This window comes from Manis javanica, chromosome 2 (genome assembly GCF_040802235.1).
Source record: "Manis javanica isolate MJ-LG chromosome 2, MJ_LKY, whole genome shotgun sequence".
Taxonomy (NCBI): Eukaryota; Metazoa; Chordata; class Mammalia; order Pholidota; family Manidae; genus Manis; species Manis javanica.
In genome coordinates, this window is record NC_133157.1 from 184,198,762 (window position 1) to 184,213,883 (window position 15,122).

Genomic DNA, 15,122 nt, shown 5'->3' on the forward strand with positions numbered 1-15,122 from the left:
AGGTGTGATCTCTTACATATCCACAAATGGTGTATAAAAATTAAATCTACTAATATCTTACAGTTACTTAGTAACACAATTGATTTATAATACATGATAATATTCCTTTCCATCATTATTTGAGGAATAAAAAAAGAATTCTAACTATAATGAGTAAATACAGGGAACTTGTGGAGGGGGGAAGGTTTTTTAACAGAAAACAAGAATAATCATTTCCGACAGGCTATTCTTTATGGCTTTATTAAAAGCTTCTCTGAGCTGGTAATGAAGCAGTCATAAGTCTCCTTAAATTCATTCCCTTGGATTACACTAATAAAGAAAAGGTTTGTTGAGTGTTTCCAAGCATTTGAATGTTGTCCACATGCACTTCATGACAAGAGGCAGGACTTCTTCTTATTAAGTGAAGCTTCTGGATTGTTTTTCATTTCTGTTTTCCTTCTCAGAATGGTTTTCCAATGATGAATGTTCAAGTGACTCAGTTATTTAGAACAGCACCAGTTAAATAGTGGACATCTACCTAATGCTGCCAAGATTTTAGCAGTTTGAGGAAGAAGTGAAATTAATTAGTCTAGCTATCTTTGGCTGCAGCACTCTATTTTGTTATAAATCTTTTGGAGAATGCTCAGACCATACCACTTGTGATTACGCCTGTCTACTTAGTTGCCTGTTTACATTTGTCTGCCCAACTAGATTGTAACCTCTTCAAGAGCAGGGTGCCCTTCGAGCCCAATCTTATTCTTTATGATATTCCTAGCACTCTAGTATAGTGCATGGTATATTTAGGAGATTACTTAGCTCAGTAAATATTTGTTGGTTGGAATTAATGAACAATTACTTCTTTGGATTATGCTAAAGAATTACATCATAACATACATTGAAATGATGATAATAATTTGAGGCATTAAAAAGTCAAATGTATATGAAATGATGAATAACTCTTATTGTTAGTTTGTTGCCCTATAACTAACACAGAGCTTGGCACATGGTAGACCCTCATAAATGTTTATTAAATTAATTCACTAAACCATGTTGAGTGACTGTACTCACCCATTACTGCTATTCTCATTAACATATGAACTTGAGTCCCAGGAGAATTCATCAACATAGTAAAGGTCAAATAAGTAAGAATGATAAATTATCATCTAATGGCTATCATGTTTCTTTATTTGTATTCAACCTTTTTTTCTTTCAGGAGATTTTAGTGTGTGGCCATTCCTTAGAAGTGAATATAACCACAAACCTGGACTTCTTCCTAAGTGTGGCTCAAGTTCAACTCTTACATCAGTTAATAGTAGCAAATATGACTGGACTGGAACCGTCAAGCAAGGCCACAGAGGTAACTATTACCTGATCTTGATTAGGCCTACTGCATTTGTGCCAGCTTTACATTCACAGTAGGAAAACAATAATTAAATTAAATGCTTTCGGCTAATTATTCTATATTTAATTCTATTCAAATATGGCCATAAATCATTTTGGATTGGTGTTCATTATTCTTGAAATTTGTTTGGTCTCTTTTTCTATAATTTATCGTGCACCTTTGTAAAATTGCTGTGGCCTAGCCTCAGAAAAGCCTCTGTTAAAAGTATAAGTCTATTAAACTACTGCAATTTTTAAAGCACAATGAAAGAAACCTGGTATAGCTTTCACTTACTTCAGTACATTACAGGGATAGGGCCTCTTTTGGAAATGAACTTTCTGTAAGAGTACTCTGGGAATATCTTCAATAAATAACTTAAAAAGAATTCATTTTTTATGCCCAGTGAAGAATGGACACAATCATAGAAGTTGAATGCCTGCCTGGAATTTTAATTTTGATCCAGTGTTCATTCGAAGCCTACACTGCAACCACAAAGCATGTCAGTGTGAAACAAAGAAAGCTGATTGTTAGATGCTTCCCAAGATATGATTTCTTTGCTTTTGGTTTCCATACATCTATAATAATATCTGTACTTACAGTAAATCTGTAAAAACTCAATTGAAGAAATCAGTTATCTATGAAAAAGACATAGCTTTTTATCTTGTCTCTGTATACTAAGAAGTAAGAGAAGGAGGAGGTATTCACTGACAACTACTTGATGCTAGGCAGTGTGCCAGGCATTTTTATGTAAGTTAACTCATATATGTTCAGGTATGTTTTCACAGCAACTCTGTGAGGTAGATAATGAGCATTATCACCATTTGAGATTTTGGGGCTTACAGATGGTACGTGACCTGCCTGAAATCATACACATGTGGCTAAAAAATGGTGAATCTGAAATTTTAACTTAAGTCTTTCAAGTCAGCACTCTTTCCATTCTGTCAGTTTGTATAGTATTGGTACATTACCTATCTTCTTTATTTTTAATAAATTATTTTAAACTGATAACACTTTTGTAAATGAACATTCTCTAACTAGGTCATCTACCACCCATGATATCTTTTATACAATATCTTTTTAAAAAGGACTATAGATATATGTAAGTCTCTATAATACTGACTTTTTTCCAGTATATATTTAAGTTAGACAATCTATAAAAACATAATTACATGGCACAAAAATAAGCAGAGCAAAAAATATTTCCCCATGGCATTTTTAATTAAGGCCTTGAAGCAAGTTGTGTTGGAAATAATATTTTACATTCCTATACTATTTGTGCCAATTTATGACTCTCAAACATCAGTAAAATCTAACTCATAGATTTCTTATGTATTTTAGGAATTTATGCAACTTATCAAGCTGATTGTTAACTATAATGCCTGTTACTAGGATATGATTTCAGTAAACAGACACTCAGTTCAATCACTAACATCCCTAAGCTGAATGTTGAGTCGTCCCTCATATTTCCATAAATGAGTGAGGCATTGTTTGTGCTGTTTTAATAATTTGCCTGTGGATCTTTGTTCCTTCTTGTAGATGATATTAAAAGTACAGACATATACTGAAATACATTACAGACAATATGCTGAAAAATGGTAAAGATGGTAAATTTTATATGCATTTTACGATGATTTTTTAAAAAGCACAGACTCTGGGGGTGGAGCCAAGATGGCGGCGTGAGTAGGACAGTGGGAATCTCCTCCCAAAAACATATGTATTTTTGAAAATACTACAAATACAACTATCCCTCAAAGAGAGACCAGAAGACACAGGACAACAGCCAGACTACATCCACACCTGTGAGAACCCAGCGCCTGGTGAAATGGGTAAGATACAAGCCGCAGCCCGGCGGGACCCTAGTCCCCTCACCCCAGCTCCTGGCGGGAGGAGAGGAGTCGGAGCAGGGAGGGAGAGGGAACCCAGGACTGCTAAACACCCAGCGCTAGCCATCCGCACCAGAGTGCAGACACAGTGCATGCATGTTGTGCCGGAAACTAGGGAAGCAGGACAGTAAGACCTGTGAGTGGGTCCCGCAGCCGGCGATCCTGGGACAAAGAAAAGCGAGTGCTTTTTGAAAGTCTTAAAGGGACAGGGACCCCACAGCTGGATGGAAGCATCTCGGGTCACAGTCCAGCAGCTGAAAATTCCAGGGAACTCCGGGCGCACTAACCCCCTGGGTAACAGCTCTGAGACCCCTCACGGAGGTAAACAGCCAAACAGCCCCCCGTCCATTACCCCTCTGGGCCCCCGCCATAGCAGAGCAGCAGCCTGAGGCTGGCCACGCCCTAGCAATGGAGCTTCCTCCATACTGGCCGGGCAAGATACAGAGACCCAATCTACACGCAATTGCCTAACACAAGCCACTAGGGGTCACAGTTGTCCCAGTAAAGAAAGGCCAGGAGCACTTGGAAAAAGTCTAGGCTCTCCCAGCTGACAGACGCATCAATAGCTCACCATTGCACCTATCAACATGAAAAGGCAAAAAAATTTGATCTAGACAAGACTAACCCAGACAGTTTTGACATCTTTTACATCTTCCACATCTTCCCCTAAGAAGGAACCTGGAGAGATAGATTTAACCAGTCTTCCTGAAAAAGAATTCATAACAAAAGTCATAACCATGCTGATGGACTTGCAGAGAAATATGCAAGAACTAAGGAGGGAAAATACAGAAATAGAAAAATCTCTAGAAGGACTTCAAAACAGAATGGACAGTATGCAAGAGACCACTAATGGAATAGAAAACAGAGAACAGGAACGCAGAGAAGCTGATGCAGAGAGAGATAAAAGGATCTCCAGGAATGAAAGAATTTTAAGAGAACTGTGTGACCAATCGAAACGGAACAATATCTGCATTATAGGGGTAGAGAAGAAGAAGAGAGAGAAAAAAGGATAGAAAGTGTCTTTGAAGAAATAATTGCTGAAAACTTCCCCAAACTAGGGGAGGAAATGGCCTCTCAGACCACAGAGGTACACAGAACTCCCATGACAAGAGATCCAAGGAGGGCAACACCAAGACACATAATAATTAAAATGGCAAAGATCAAAGACAAGGACAAAGTATTAAAGGCAGCCAGAGAGTAAAAGAAGGTCACCTACAAAGGAAAACCCATCAGGCTATCATCAGACTTCTCAACAGAAACCTTACAGGCCAAAAGAGAATGGCATGATATACTTCATGCAAGGAAACAGAAGGGCCTTGAACCAAGAATACTGTATCCAGCACGATTATCATTTAAATATGAAGGAGGGATTAAACAATTCCCAGACAAGCAAAAGTTGAAGGAATTTGCCTCCCACAAAGCACCTTACAGGGACTCCTCTAGATGGGAGCACTCCTAAAAAGAGCACAGAACAAAACACCCAGCATAAAAAGAATGGAGGAGGAGGACTAAGAAGGGAGAGAAGAAAAGAATCTCCAGACAGTGTATATAACAGCTCAATAAGCGAGCTAAGTAGGGCAGTGAGATACTAAAGAGGCTAACCTTGAACCTTTGGTAACCACAACTTAAAGGCTGCAATGGCAATAAGTACAAAGACTTGAATATAAGTCTTGAAACTATAAAACTCTTAGAAAAAAACATAGGCAAAAATCTCTTAGACATAAACATGAGTGACCTCTTCTTGAACATATCTCCCCAGGCAAGGGAAACAAAAGCAAAAATGAACAAATGGGACTATATCAAGCTGAAAAGCTTCTGTACAGCAAAGGACATCATCAGTAGAACAAAAAGTATCCTACAGTATGGGAGAATATATTCATAAATGACGGATCCGATAAAGGATTGACATCCAAAATATATAAAGAGCTCACACAGCTCAACAAATAAAAAGCAAATAATCCAATTAAAAAATGGGCAGAGGAGCTGACTAGACAGTTCTCTAAAGAAGAAATTCAGATGGCCAACAGACACATGAAAAGATGTTCCACATCGCTTGTCATCAGAGAAATGCAAATTAAAACCACAATGAGATATCATCTCACACCAGTAATGATGGCTACCATCCAAAAGACAAACAACAACAAATGTTGGTGAGGTTGTGGAGAAAGGGGAACCCTCCTACAATGCTGGTGGGAATGTAAATTAGTTCAACCATTGTGGAAAGCAGTATGGAGGTTCTTCAAAATGCTCAAAATAGAAATACCATTTGACCCAGGAATTCCACTTCTAGGAATTTAGCCTAAGAATGCAGCACTCCAGTTTGAAAAAGACAGATGCACCCCTATGTTTAACGCTGCACTATTTACAATAGCCAAGATATGGAAGCAACCTAAATGTCCATCAGTATATGAATGGATAAAGAAGATGTGGTACATATACACAATGGGATATTACTCAGCTGTATGAAAAAACTAATCCTACCATTTGCAACAACATGGATGGAGCTAGAGGGTATTACGCTCAGCGAAATAAACCATCAGAGAAAGACAAGTACCAAATGATTTCACTCATATGTGGAGTATAAGAACAAAAGAAAACTTAAGGAACAAAACAGCAGCAGAAGCACAGAACTGAAGAATGGACTAACAGTTACCAAAGGGAAAGGGACTGGGGAGGACAGGTGGGAAGGGAGGGATAAGGGTGGGAAAAAAGAAAGGGGCATTACGATTAACATGTATAGTGTGGTGGGGGCACGTGGAGGGCTGTGCAGCACAGAGAAGACAAGTAGTGATTTTACAGCATCTTATTATGTTGATAGACAGTGACTGTGAACGGGTATGTGGGGGGGACTTGGTGAAGGGGGGAACCTAGTAAACATAATGTCCTTCATGTAATTGTAGATTAATGATACCAAAATAAAATTTTAAAAAAAAAGCGGAGACTCTGATGAGGAAAGGCAAGTTGACCAGTTCTCCAGCCTTAGTGGGTTATGTCTGTGAAAATTTCAATACTAAAAGAAGACCTTTAATGAACTGAAAGAATAGTTTTCCATTCATAACTAATTAGCAGAGCTCACATTTGAGAGTCTAAGAACATAAAGATGTTTTAGCTACACAGACTTATAATAAGTCATAATATATTTTGAAAGGGGTGGTTACCTTTAAAACAACCATCCTAGTATGGTTTTCTAAAATTTTTCTGAGGAATTTAGTAAAAAGGAAGATTGACTATGTCTGAGTTATTGGGGAAGTGGAGGAAGGGGCATGTGTTAAAAATGTATATCCTGACATTATGAATAATTACTATTTCAGAAAAATACATTAATAATGGAAATCGTATTGGTCAGGATTCTAGAAAGAACCCTGTGAATTATAGGCCATTTAACATCATATCTCTTCTGCGCCCACCATAAGAACATAAGTACATGGCACAGAAATAAGCAGAGCAAAAAATCTGACCTGATATTCATGGCAATATTTATGTGGCATATTTCAATAATAAGACATCATATATATTTAATATATTACAAGTTTTTGAGGGTGTTAGTATTTTTAAAGACTTTTTTTGTAGCAGTTTAGGTTTAGAGCAAAATTTAGAGGCAGGTACAGAGATTTTCTGTATATTCCTGCCCCCACACATGCATAACCTCACTTATTATCAACATTGCTCATCAGAATGATACATTTTTTTTACCAAGGATAAGCCTACATTGACACATTATAGTCACCCAAATTCCATAGTTTAACTTAGAGTTCACTTCTTTGTACATTCTATGAGTTTAGACAAATCTATAATGACACGTATTGATCATTGTAATATCATATGACATATTTTCACTGCCCTAAAAGTCCTCTTTGCTCTGCCTTTTGATCTCTCCCCACCAGCCACCCCTGGGAAGCATGGAACTTTTCCATAATTGTGCCTTTTCCAGAATGTCATATCGTTGCACTAGTACAGTATGTAGCCCTTTCAGATTGGCTTCTTCCCCATAATAATATGCCTTGAAGACTCCTCCATGTTTTTTCATGGTTTGATAGCTCATTTCTTTTTTCGTACTAAATAATACTCCATTTTCTGGATATACCATAGTTTATCCATTCACCTACTGAAGGACATCTTGGTTGCTTCCAAGGTTTGGCAAGTATGAGTAAAGCTGCTAAAAACATCCATGTGCAGGTTTTTGTGTGGACATGAGTTTTCAAATCCTTTGGGTAAATATCAAGGGGTGAAATTGCTGGATCATATTATAAGAGTGTGTTTAGTTTTATAAGAAACTACTAAGGAATCTTCCAAAGTGGCTTGTATTCCCACCAGCAGTGCTCCACATCCTTGCCAGCATTTGGTGTTATTAGTGGTCCAGATTTGGGGCATTCTAATAAGTGTGTAGTGGTATCATTTGTTATCTTTATTTGCATTGCCCTGACGACATGATGTGGAGCGTTTGATCATGTGCTTATCTGCCCTCTGTGTGTCTACTGTGATGAGGTGTCTATAAAGTCTTTGGCCCGTTTTTTAATTGGGTTGTTTGTTTTCTGAATTTTGAGTTTTAAGAGTTCCTTGTCTATCCTGGATAACATTCCTTTATCAGTTGTTCCTTCTGTGAATATTTTCTCCAAGTTTGTGGTGTCTCTCTTCTAATTCTCTTGATAAACTCTTGTGCAGAGCAGAAGTTTTAAATTTTAATGAAGTCCAGCTTATCAATTATTTGTTTCATTGGTCATTTTTTGATGTTGTATCTGCTTTGAGGCGTATTAATGTGACTGATCTTTTTAAGGAATCAGCTTTTGGGTTTGTTGATATCCTTTACTGATTTCCTGTTTTCAGTTTAATTGATTTCTGCCCTAATTCTTTTTTTCTTCTTCTGCTTACTTTAGATGGTGTTAATATTTTCAGACAATTTTTGACAAGGTTTCATTTGAAACATTTTAAAAATTATTCAAGAATGTGATGGAGTAAGTTTGGTAGTAGAGGAAACATTTACACTATAAACATAGGGGAAGAAAGATGGACAAGTCTTTGGAAATAGAACTGAAAACAGTGGGACTATCTAATGATTATTGCTGGAATCAATGTTCAATCTTAATAATATAGAAAAATCAACACATAATGAAATTTTGAATGCATAAATAAAAGAGAAGCACTTAAGTTAATTAGATGACTAGTTGATTGGTGTAGGCAAATTCTCTTCCAGAAAACATTTCAAAACATTTTTGCCCTGAAAAGTATGCTCTAGATGAGGTAAAGCCACTGATATCAGCTTGTGTTTATACTTCTTGATTTTTCAGTGTCCCCTTTGCCAGGACTTCTATTATTGCTGGCTCCCAGAATAGTTAAGTTTCCCCATTTTAAATTAACCTTTTCTTGTTGTCTTTATAGATATTATGACAGGCTGAGGAAGTACATAAGAAAAATTAACATGTAATATTCATTTAATATTAAAAATGCACTCCATAGTACAAAGTACATGTCCTTCTGTATTTCGTTCTGTAGTTCATATCTCTATAACAACATGTATCTCTGTAGCCTAGTAGAACAGGAATGTTGTTTCTTATATCCTAGTTCCTGCCATTTATATGAGATGGGAGTCAACCTTTTAGATTACTTCGTAGTCAAATCCAATGTCCAATTCTAACTTTTTTCCAAAAATAGAGTAGCTTCACTATTTTTCCTTGATTTCTTTCTCAGTGTTTAGCAGGGCTGTAGTGATTGACACGATTGGTTTACCCTTTGGAAGATTCTTCACTTTCTTGCAAGATGGCATTGGTTCCATAAAGGCCTAATTATATAAAAGTGGTCATTATAAATATAAAGTTAATATTCATGTAGTAAGAATTAATAAGAGAGATGTTCCGGGTACCAGTAAGTGTCAGGAAACTTTTGAAAGGGAAAATGAATAAACAAAGAATTTTAGTTTGTGCAAGTCTATTTATGGGGTAATAATGCAGGCCATTTTTATATGGTAAGAAAAAGGAAACTTAAATCATTCTAAGTTTTCCTGAAGCAGTTGGCATGAAGGACCTTGTAGGGAATTGTTCAAAAAAAGAAAGAAATCCTACCTTTATATCATTTATTTCAGTCGCAATCACACAAAATATACACCATAATGAAAGTTTGTACAGAATTTTAAAGTATTAGAGTGATTTAAACTCAGCAAATAAAATCTGAGCATTCTATATGAAATCTGTAAAAAGATAAATAATAATATCTGTAAGATTCCAAGCCAGCTGGTTAACTTGAAATGGTTAGTATTTTATAACATGATGCTATTTTTATCAGTATAATATATTAATTTTAACCAACAACTGTTGCTAACTAAAAACGAAGTGTCAGTCCCCTGAGAACTGCATCTCATCCTGCTTAGCCACTTTAACTTCATAAGTGGTTTCTTCTGGTGTTTATCTCCGTATTCCTGACTAAAATGAATAGACTGCCGTCTCTTGATTTTTCTCATTTTACTATTACCTGTTCAGTTGTTATATATTGTAGATGAAGTTTCCATCTCTTTTACACATATCTTCTACTCTTCAATCTTCCCAATACTATTTTTTTAAATCAGTACAAATTGTTTTCATTATAAGGACTATGTATATATTGTTCACTGTACAGTGAAGTAATATCATGTGATTATATTTCCTGTCTTTCACTCTTTTGTTTTTCCTGAAGTTAATCATTACCACATTTTTTATTTGCTCAGTTTTCTTAAAAATCTTAACTCTTCCTCTCAACTCCACCCCCAACTCCCACCAGTGATTCTACATATGCCCAGCCACTCATTTTTCACACTTTGAAACTTACAAAATGATGTCACCTCTGTTTTTCTACTTTGAACCATTCTTCCTAAAATCTTTCTTCCTTTTCCATTCTGAACTGGTAGTTCTCTAAATTTCCTGTGTACTTGACACAAAAGAGCCAGATGAGAGAAGATAATAATTTTTGAGGTTAATGTAAAGAGTGTTGGAGAAAATATAGGGTATCAAGTAGGTAAAGTTTTTCTATGAATATGAATTAGTAAAATTGCCAGTATCTTCATCCCACCATTCTAAAATACTATTTTTGAGTTCTTATAGAACATTATAATAGTATAGAAAACTGTTGTAAAAATGTTTGTTATAAGAACCTAATTAGTTTTATTGGACTATTTTACAGTTTGCTGTAAAATAGAATGTAATATGCTGGGCTCTTTTGCTATGAACTATGATTGAGTATATGTCCTATGGAATGGTGGTGAAGGTTGCTTTCTTTGATGCCATTATTACTCTTTTATCTTGAAAATAATTTGTTTTGGAGATGTGCTTCATTTTAGGAATGGAAATTCTTGTTTTTAGTCATTGGTGAAAAATTCTTGCAACCCATACTTGACCAACCTGAGAATTGCTAGGGGTAATTGGAAGTAGGAACTTAAGAGTAAAGAAGAGGGGAAGGGACTGGGAGTGGTGGTATAGTAGCAGATGTTTTTTGGAGTAGGACTTTAAACAAGACGAGGGAAAAAGAGGCAAAGTATGCTGTGGAACACATATGAGTAGAGGTAGGGTTTGAAAGTAGGAACTGAGACTGGTATGGGAGCAGATGTCACCATTCTGGTCTGTCTTGATGCTTTCTATCTTGAGGTAGGGATGGAAAGGCTGTATCAGAGTTACATATTTCTGTATTTAGAAAAGGAGGAGGGAATTTCGGATGAAGTGTATGTTGTGACTTTCCATTGATACTGCTATGCTGAGTATTTGTTTCTCTTCAGAGGCACCTGGATCAACTTCTTGTGGCCAGGCAATAAACACAGCCTCCAATAAAATATGGATTCAGCAGAGCCTTAAATGGATAAGAGATCAGTGAGGATACACTCTGACTTTCTTAAAATCTAGACCTGGAAAAAATATTAAGTATTTTACTGCATATTCTCTCCAAGGAAGGACTTCTCAGGTACATTGAATGATCTGTCACATCTGTCTCAGTTTTATTTAGGCTTTGCAAATGTTAAGTATAGCAGAGTTTGCTTTCAATAATCAAGCTTATGCTTAGAAACACATCATAGTTGCCTCAAAGTAGATGCTTAATGTCAAAAAACAATAAAATTTTATTTTCCTGTGGATGTTTTTCCTGTATAGATTTCTTGACCAGAAATCCAGTAAATACATTGTTTTCCTAAGGTACTGTTGAACTGTCTATTCTAGTCTTATTTTGCAATATAAATCAATGAGGGTTTACTATAAACCAGAAACACTGGCTACAGACTGACTGAGATATGAAAAATAAATACACTCTGATCCCTGCTTTCTAGGATATTATAATCTAGTTGAGAAACAAAACAATGACAAATGAACTTATAACTAAGAAGCCTGAGCAGTAAATGAAAAGTATTAAATATGCTCTCTGGGAATTAGTACTATAAAAACAATTCAGAATAGAAAGAAGAGAAAACTTTAGGCTAGGTGGTCAGAGATCTAGTTTCATGGAGACATTGAAATTGAATGGGCAGAGAGGAGTGACCTATTTATTTGCTCACTAAATATTGACCCCTAGGAAGGGATTAAATACTATTATGGATTTAAAGTGGCAGCATTAAACAAAAGAGATAAAAGTTTCTGTTTTTATGTTCTAGTGCTTGTATATTTAGCGAGGGATAATTGAATCTAGAGATATACATACATAATGGAATCTAGAGATATACATACATACACACACACTAGTTGTATACATCAGTTATGTTTACTTTTCATCAGCTCAAAGTTAGTCATCTGGTAACACCTAGCTGCAAGGGAGGCTGAGAAATGTAGTCTTTCTAATACATGGCCATGCACCCTGCTAAAATCATTCACTATGAAAGAAGTGGATAATCAACATTGGGGTACAACTGACATTCTCAGCCACAGAGATTTCAGAGTTACTTGGTAGCCAAAACTAGAATATTCCTCAGAAAGCAGCTTTGGATCTCTTCAGTACTTTGAACATATCCTCAGTTAGAGACCAAAGTCCTATACTATATAATATGGCAGAAATAATATTGGCTTGCCAATTGTGCAGCGCTGCTGTGAGATAAATACTGTTGTTCCCAGTGTTCCTCCTCTTCTTCATCTGATAGCAGAACTCCCCTTCCTTTGGCCAAACATCGTTCTCCTATTCTATGTGGTTTTAATGGGGATTCCCATCAATAGTTCCCATCAAAAAAAGGTAGACTGACACGCAGGCCTGACCAATCATTATACTTCATCCCCTAGACCCAGTTATTTGTCCAGGTAGGAAAATACTGAGAAGAATAAACTTTTCTGCAGATCATTTAGTTCAGATGTTACCAGCCTGGAGCTTACTTTGGTCATGCCCCCTCTCTCTTCCTTCACCACTATCTCTATCCCAAAAAAGGGTCTAACTCAAACCTGAAAGGTTGAGAGAGAAAGTCTTTGACATCATCTGACTCTTGAACACAGTTTCCTTCAATGAGATAAAAGTGTTCTACAAATTTTTGGGAACTTCTTTATGTTCTTCCTTTTCCTCCTTTTTGGAATAATGGTGATGAAAATGATTGGCCACTTGTGACCAAACGTAAGGAAAGGAACCACACACTAAGTGGATTGATAAAACAATCCTGAGACATGAGTGACATTATGGAGCCACTGTGACCAGCCCTGCACTTTAGGTTATGTGAGGAAAAGAAAAATAAATTGTTAAGTCACTTGTATTTGACTTTCTGTTACCTAAGGCCAAACACAATCCTCACTGTTAAAGACACTGTTGGCAATATTCTTAGATGGAGATGATAAAGTCCAAGGAAAGTGCTGAGCACACATGAGAATTTGATGCTGAATGAATGCTTGCAGTATGGATTAAAAAATGGATTCCTTAAATCATAGGAATTGTTATTTCTGTTCATAGAAAAGATAAAATGTATACAACATACACTTGAAAAGAATTGGAAGAAATTGATGTTTAACTGTATGTTTGACCAAGACAGGTTGGGTACATAATCAGGGATGGCTTTGAAAACCAGGCCAAAATGTTTAAGTAGGCAATAGGGAGGAGCTGAAATTAGTTAACTAGAGAGTGACTCAAACAGGTGTGCTTTGAAACTCAGATCCATTTTAGGCTGAACCTCTCAGTTGAACACACATGTTGATAGTATAATGCATGATGTTCAAACATAAATATCAGAGATACATTTTCCTCTATTATAGTAGAATATATTAGATACCATCAAGTAATTTCACTTAGGATTTGAAATACCTGTAGCATGTAATATCACCCATTGTTTCCAGAAGGTACAGTTCTTCTTTAAAAAAAAAAGTGCACTTTTAAAATCGAATAATAGAAGAATAAGAGGGCTAAGATTGCCATCAGTTATGTTCATTTAGCTGCAGTAATTATTCTGTTATTCCTGATTAGCAAGTAATTATCTTATTAAGCCTATTACATAGGTAGTGTATATAAGGAGTAACACATGCTCATTTTCAAATAAATGTTTTAGAGTAAATAAAACTTTTGTAGCAGAATAAAAACCATATTTTTAGGGACAAAAATAAAAGAATGACATCATTGGGGATCTGAAGGTGGGGATTCTTCGATCTGCACACTGCATATCCTCAAGAAGAATGTAGATATCTTGTAACACTAATTGCCCATTTTTTCCTTTTCCTTCTCTCCCTCCTCCTCCTCCACTTAACCACTTGGTTTTAGGCACTTCCTTAGCTCTGCTGCCCTTTCAGTCTCCAGTATAATGCCTCACTTGGTAACCTGTGCCATGAATGCTTGGTACGTGTTGATTTACACTGTCTTTGACAGCTGAAAATCATGGTTTTCAAGAAAAATCTCATTCATAAAAAAATTACTTTAGCCATCATAAAATATACTTAGTCCCTGTTTCTTGAACATTTCTGACATAATAGATACTTCCACCAAAGTAAAGTTTCTATTTCCCCAGGATTTTTGCTGTTATTTATTGTATTTGGCTTTTCTACAACTATCAAAAGAATAAAGAACTACAGAAAGCACTATATCCAACTGTCTGTGAAGCATAATGAAGTTGCATTTAAAGAAATAATGTTACAGTCAAGCAGGTCAGAACAGGGAAAGCCCCCTCTGCTCCAGCACTGTCTTCGCCTTCAGTCAGCTCCTGTCCGCTCTCATCTGTTCTCCCAGGCCTTCTGCATCTGTTCTTTTTTTTATAATTTTTTATTAAGGTATGATTGATATACACTCTCATGAAGGTTTCACTTGAAAAAACAATGTGGTTACTACATTTACCCATATTATCAAGTCCCCACCCATACCCCAATGCAGTCACTGTCCATCAGTGCAGCAAGATGCCACAGATCCACCATGTCCCTTCTCTGTGCTACACTGTTCTCCCCGTGATCCCCACACCATGTGTATTAAACATAATACCCCTCAGTCCCCTTCTCCCTCCCTTCCCACCCGCCCTCCCACACCCCTCCCCTTTGGTAACCACTGGTTCATACTTGGAGTCTCTGAGTCTGCTGCCATTTTGTTCCTTCAGTTTCCGCATCTGTTCTTCTGTGTTTACATTTCTCCCTATCTGTGCTAAGTTATAAGTCTTTTCTCTGTCCTTGAAATCTCTCTCTTCAATAACTGTTCCTTTCTCACATATTTTGTTCAAATTTCCAGTGCTATCTTTTAATATCAAATTCCTCATGACCTACAAAAATTCTTGTATAAAAGAAGGAAAGCTCTATGAAAATAGTTTATAACTAATTCATTATCATCTATTCTTAGTAAAAATATGATAAATGAGCTGGCTGTTCAAAATAACTGAGGGACCATGGTTTGCTTGGTTCGCTATCTGACAGTTTGTACTTTTCTAATAGGCAAACTTCTTGGCTTTTCAGTTACTATTACATAAAAAAATCAACTTTTTAAAAATATTAACATCAGAG

The 15,122-nt window shown here is 36.4% G+C and overlaps 1 protein-coding gene across 10 annotated transcripts in view; it reads left to right on the forward strand.

Moving 5' to 3' along the window:
- The window catches only part of VPS13B (vacuolar protein sorting 13 homolog B), an 861,603-nt gene that overhangs the window by 566,073 nt on the left and 280,408 nt on the right, over positions 1-15,122 (forward strand). For 8 of the 10 annotated variants that reach the window (XM_073229878.1, XM_073229881.1, XM_073229877.1 and 5 more), the window contains one exon: positions 1,193-1,336. In XM_073229878.1, the coding sequence (XP_073085979.1) occupies positions 1,193-1,336 (144 nt within the window). Of the gene's footprint in view, positions 1-1,192; positions 1,337-3,003; positions 3,714-10,978; positions 14,164-15,122 lie in introns of those variants that run through there. The other 2 variants (XM_073229886.1, XM_073229885.1) reach the window with 2 other exon arrangements.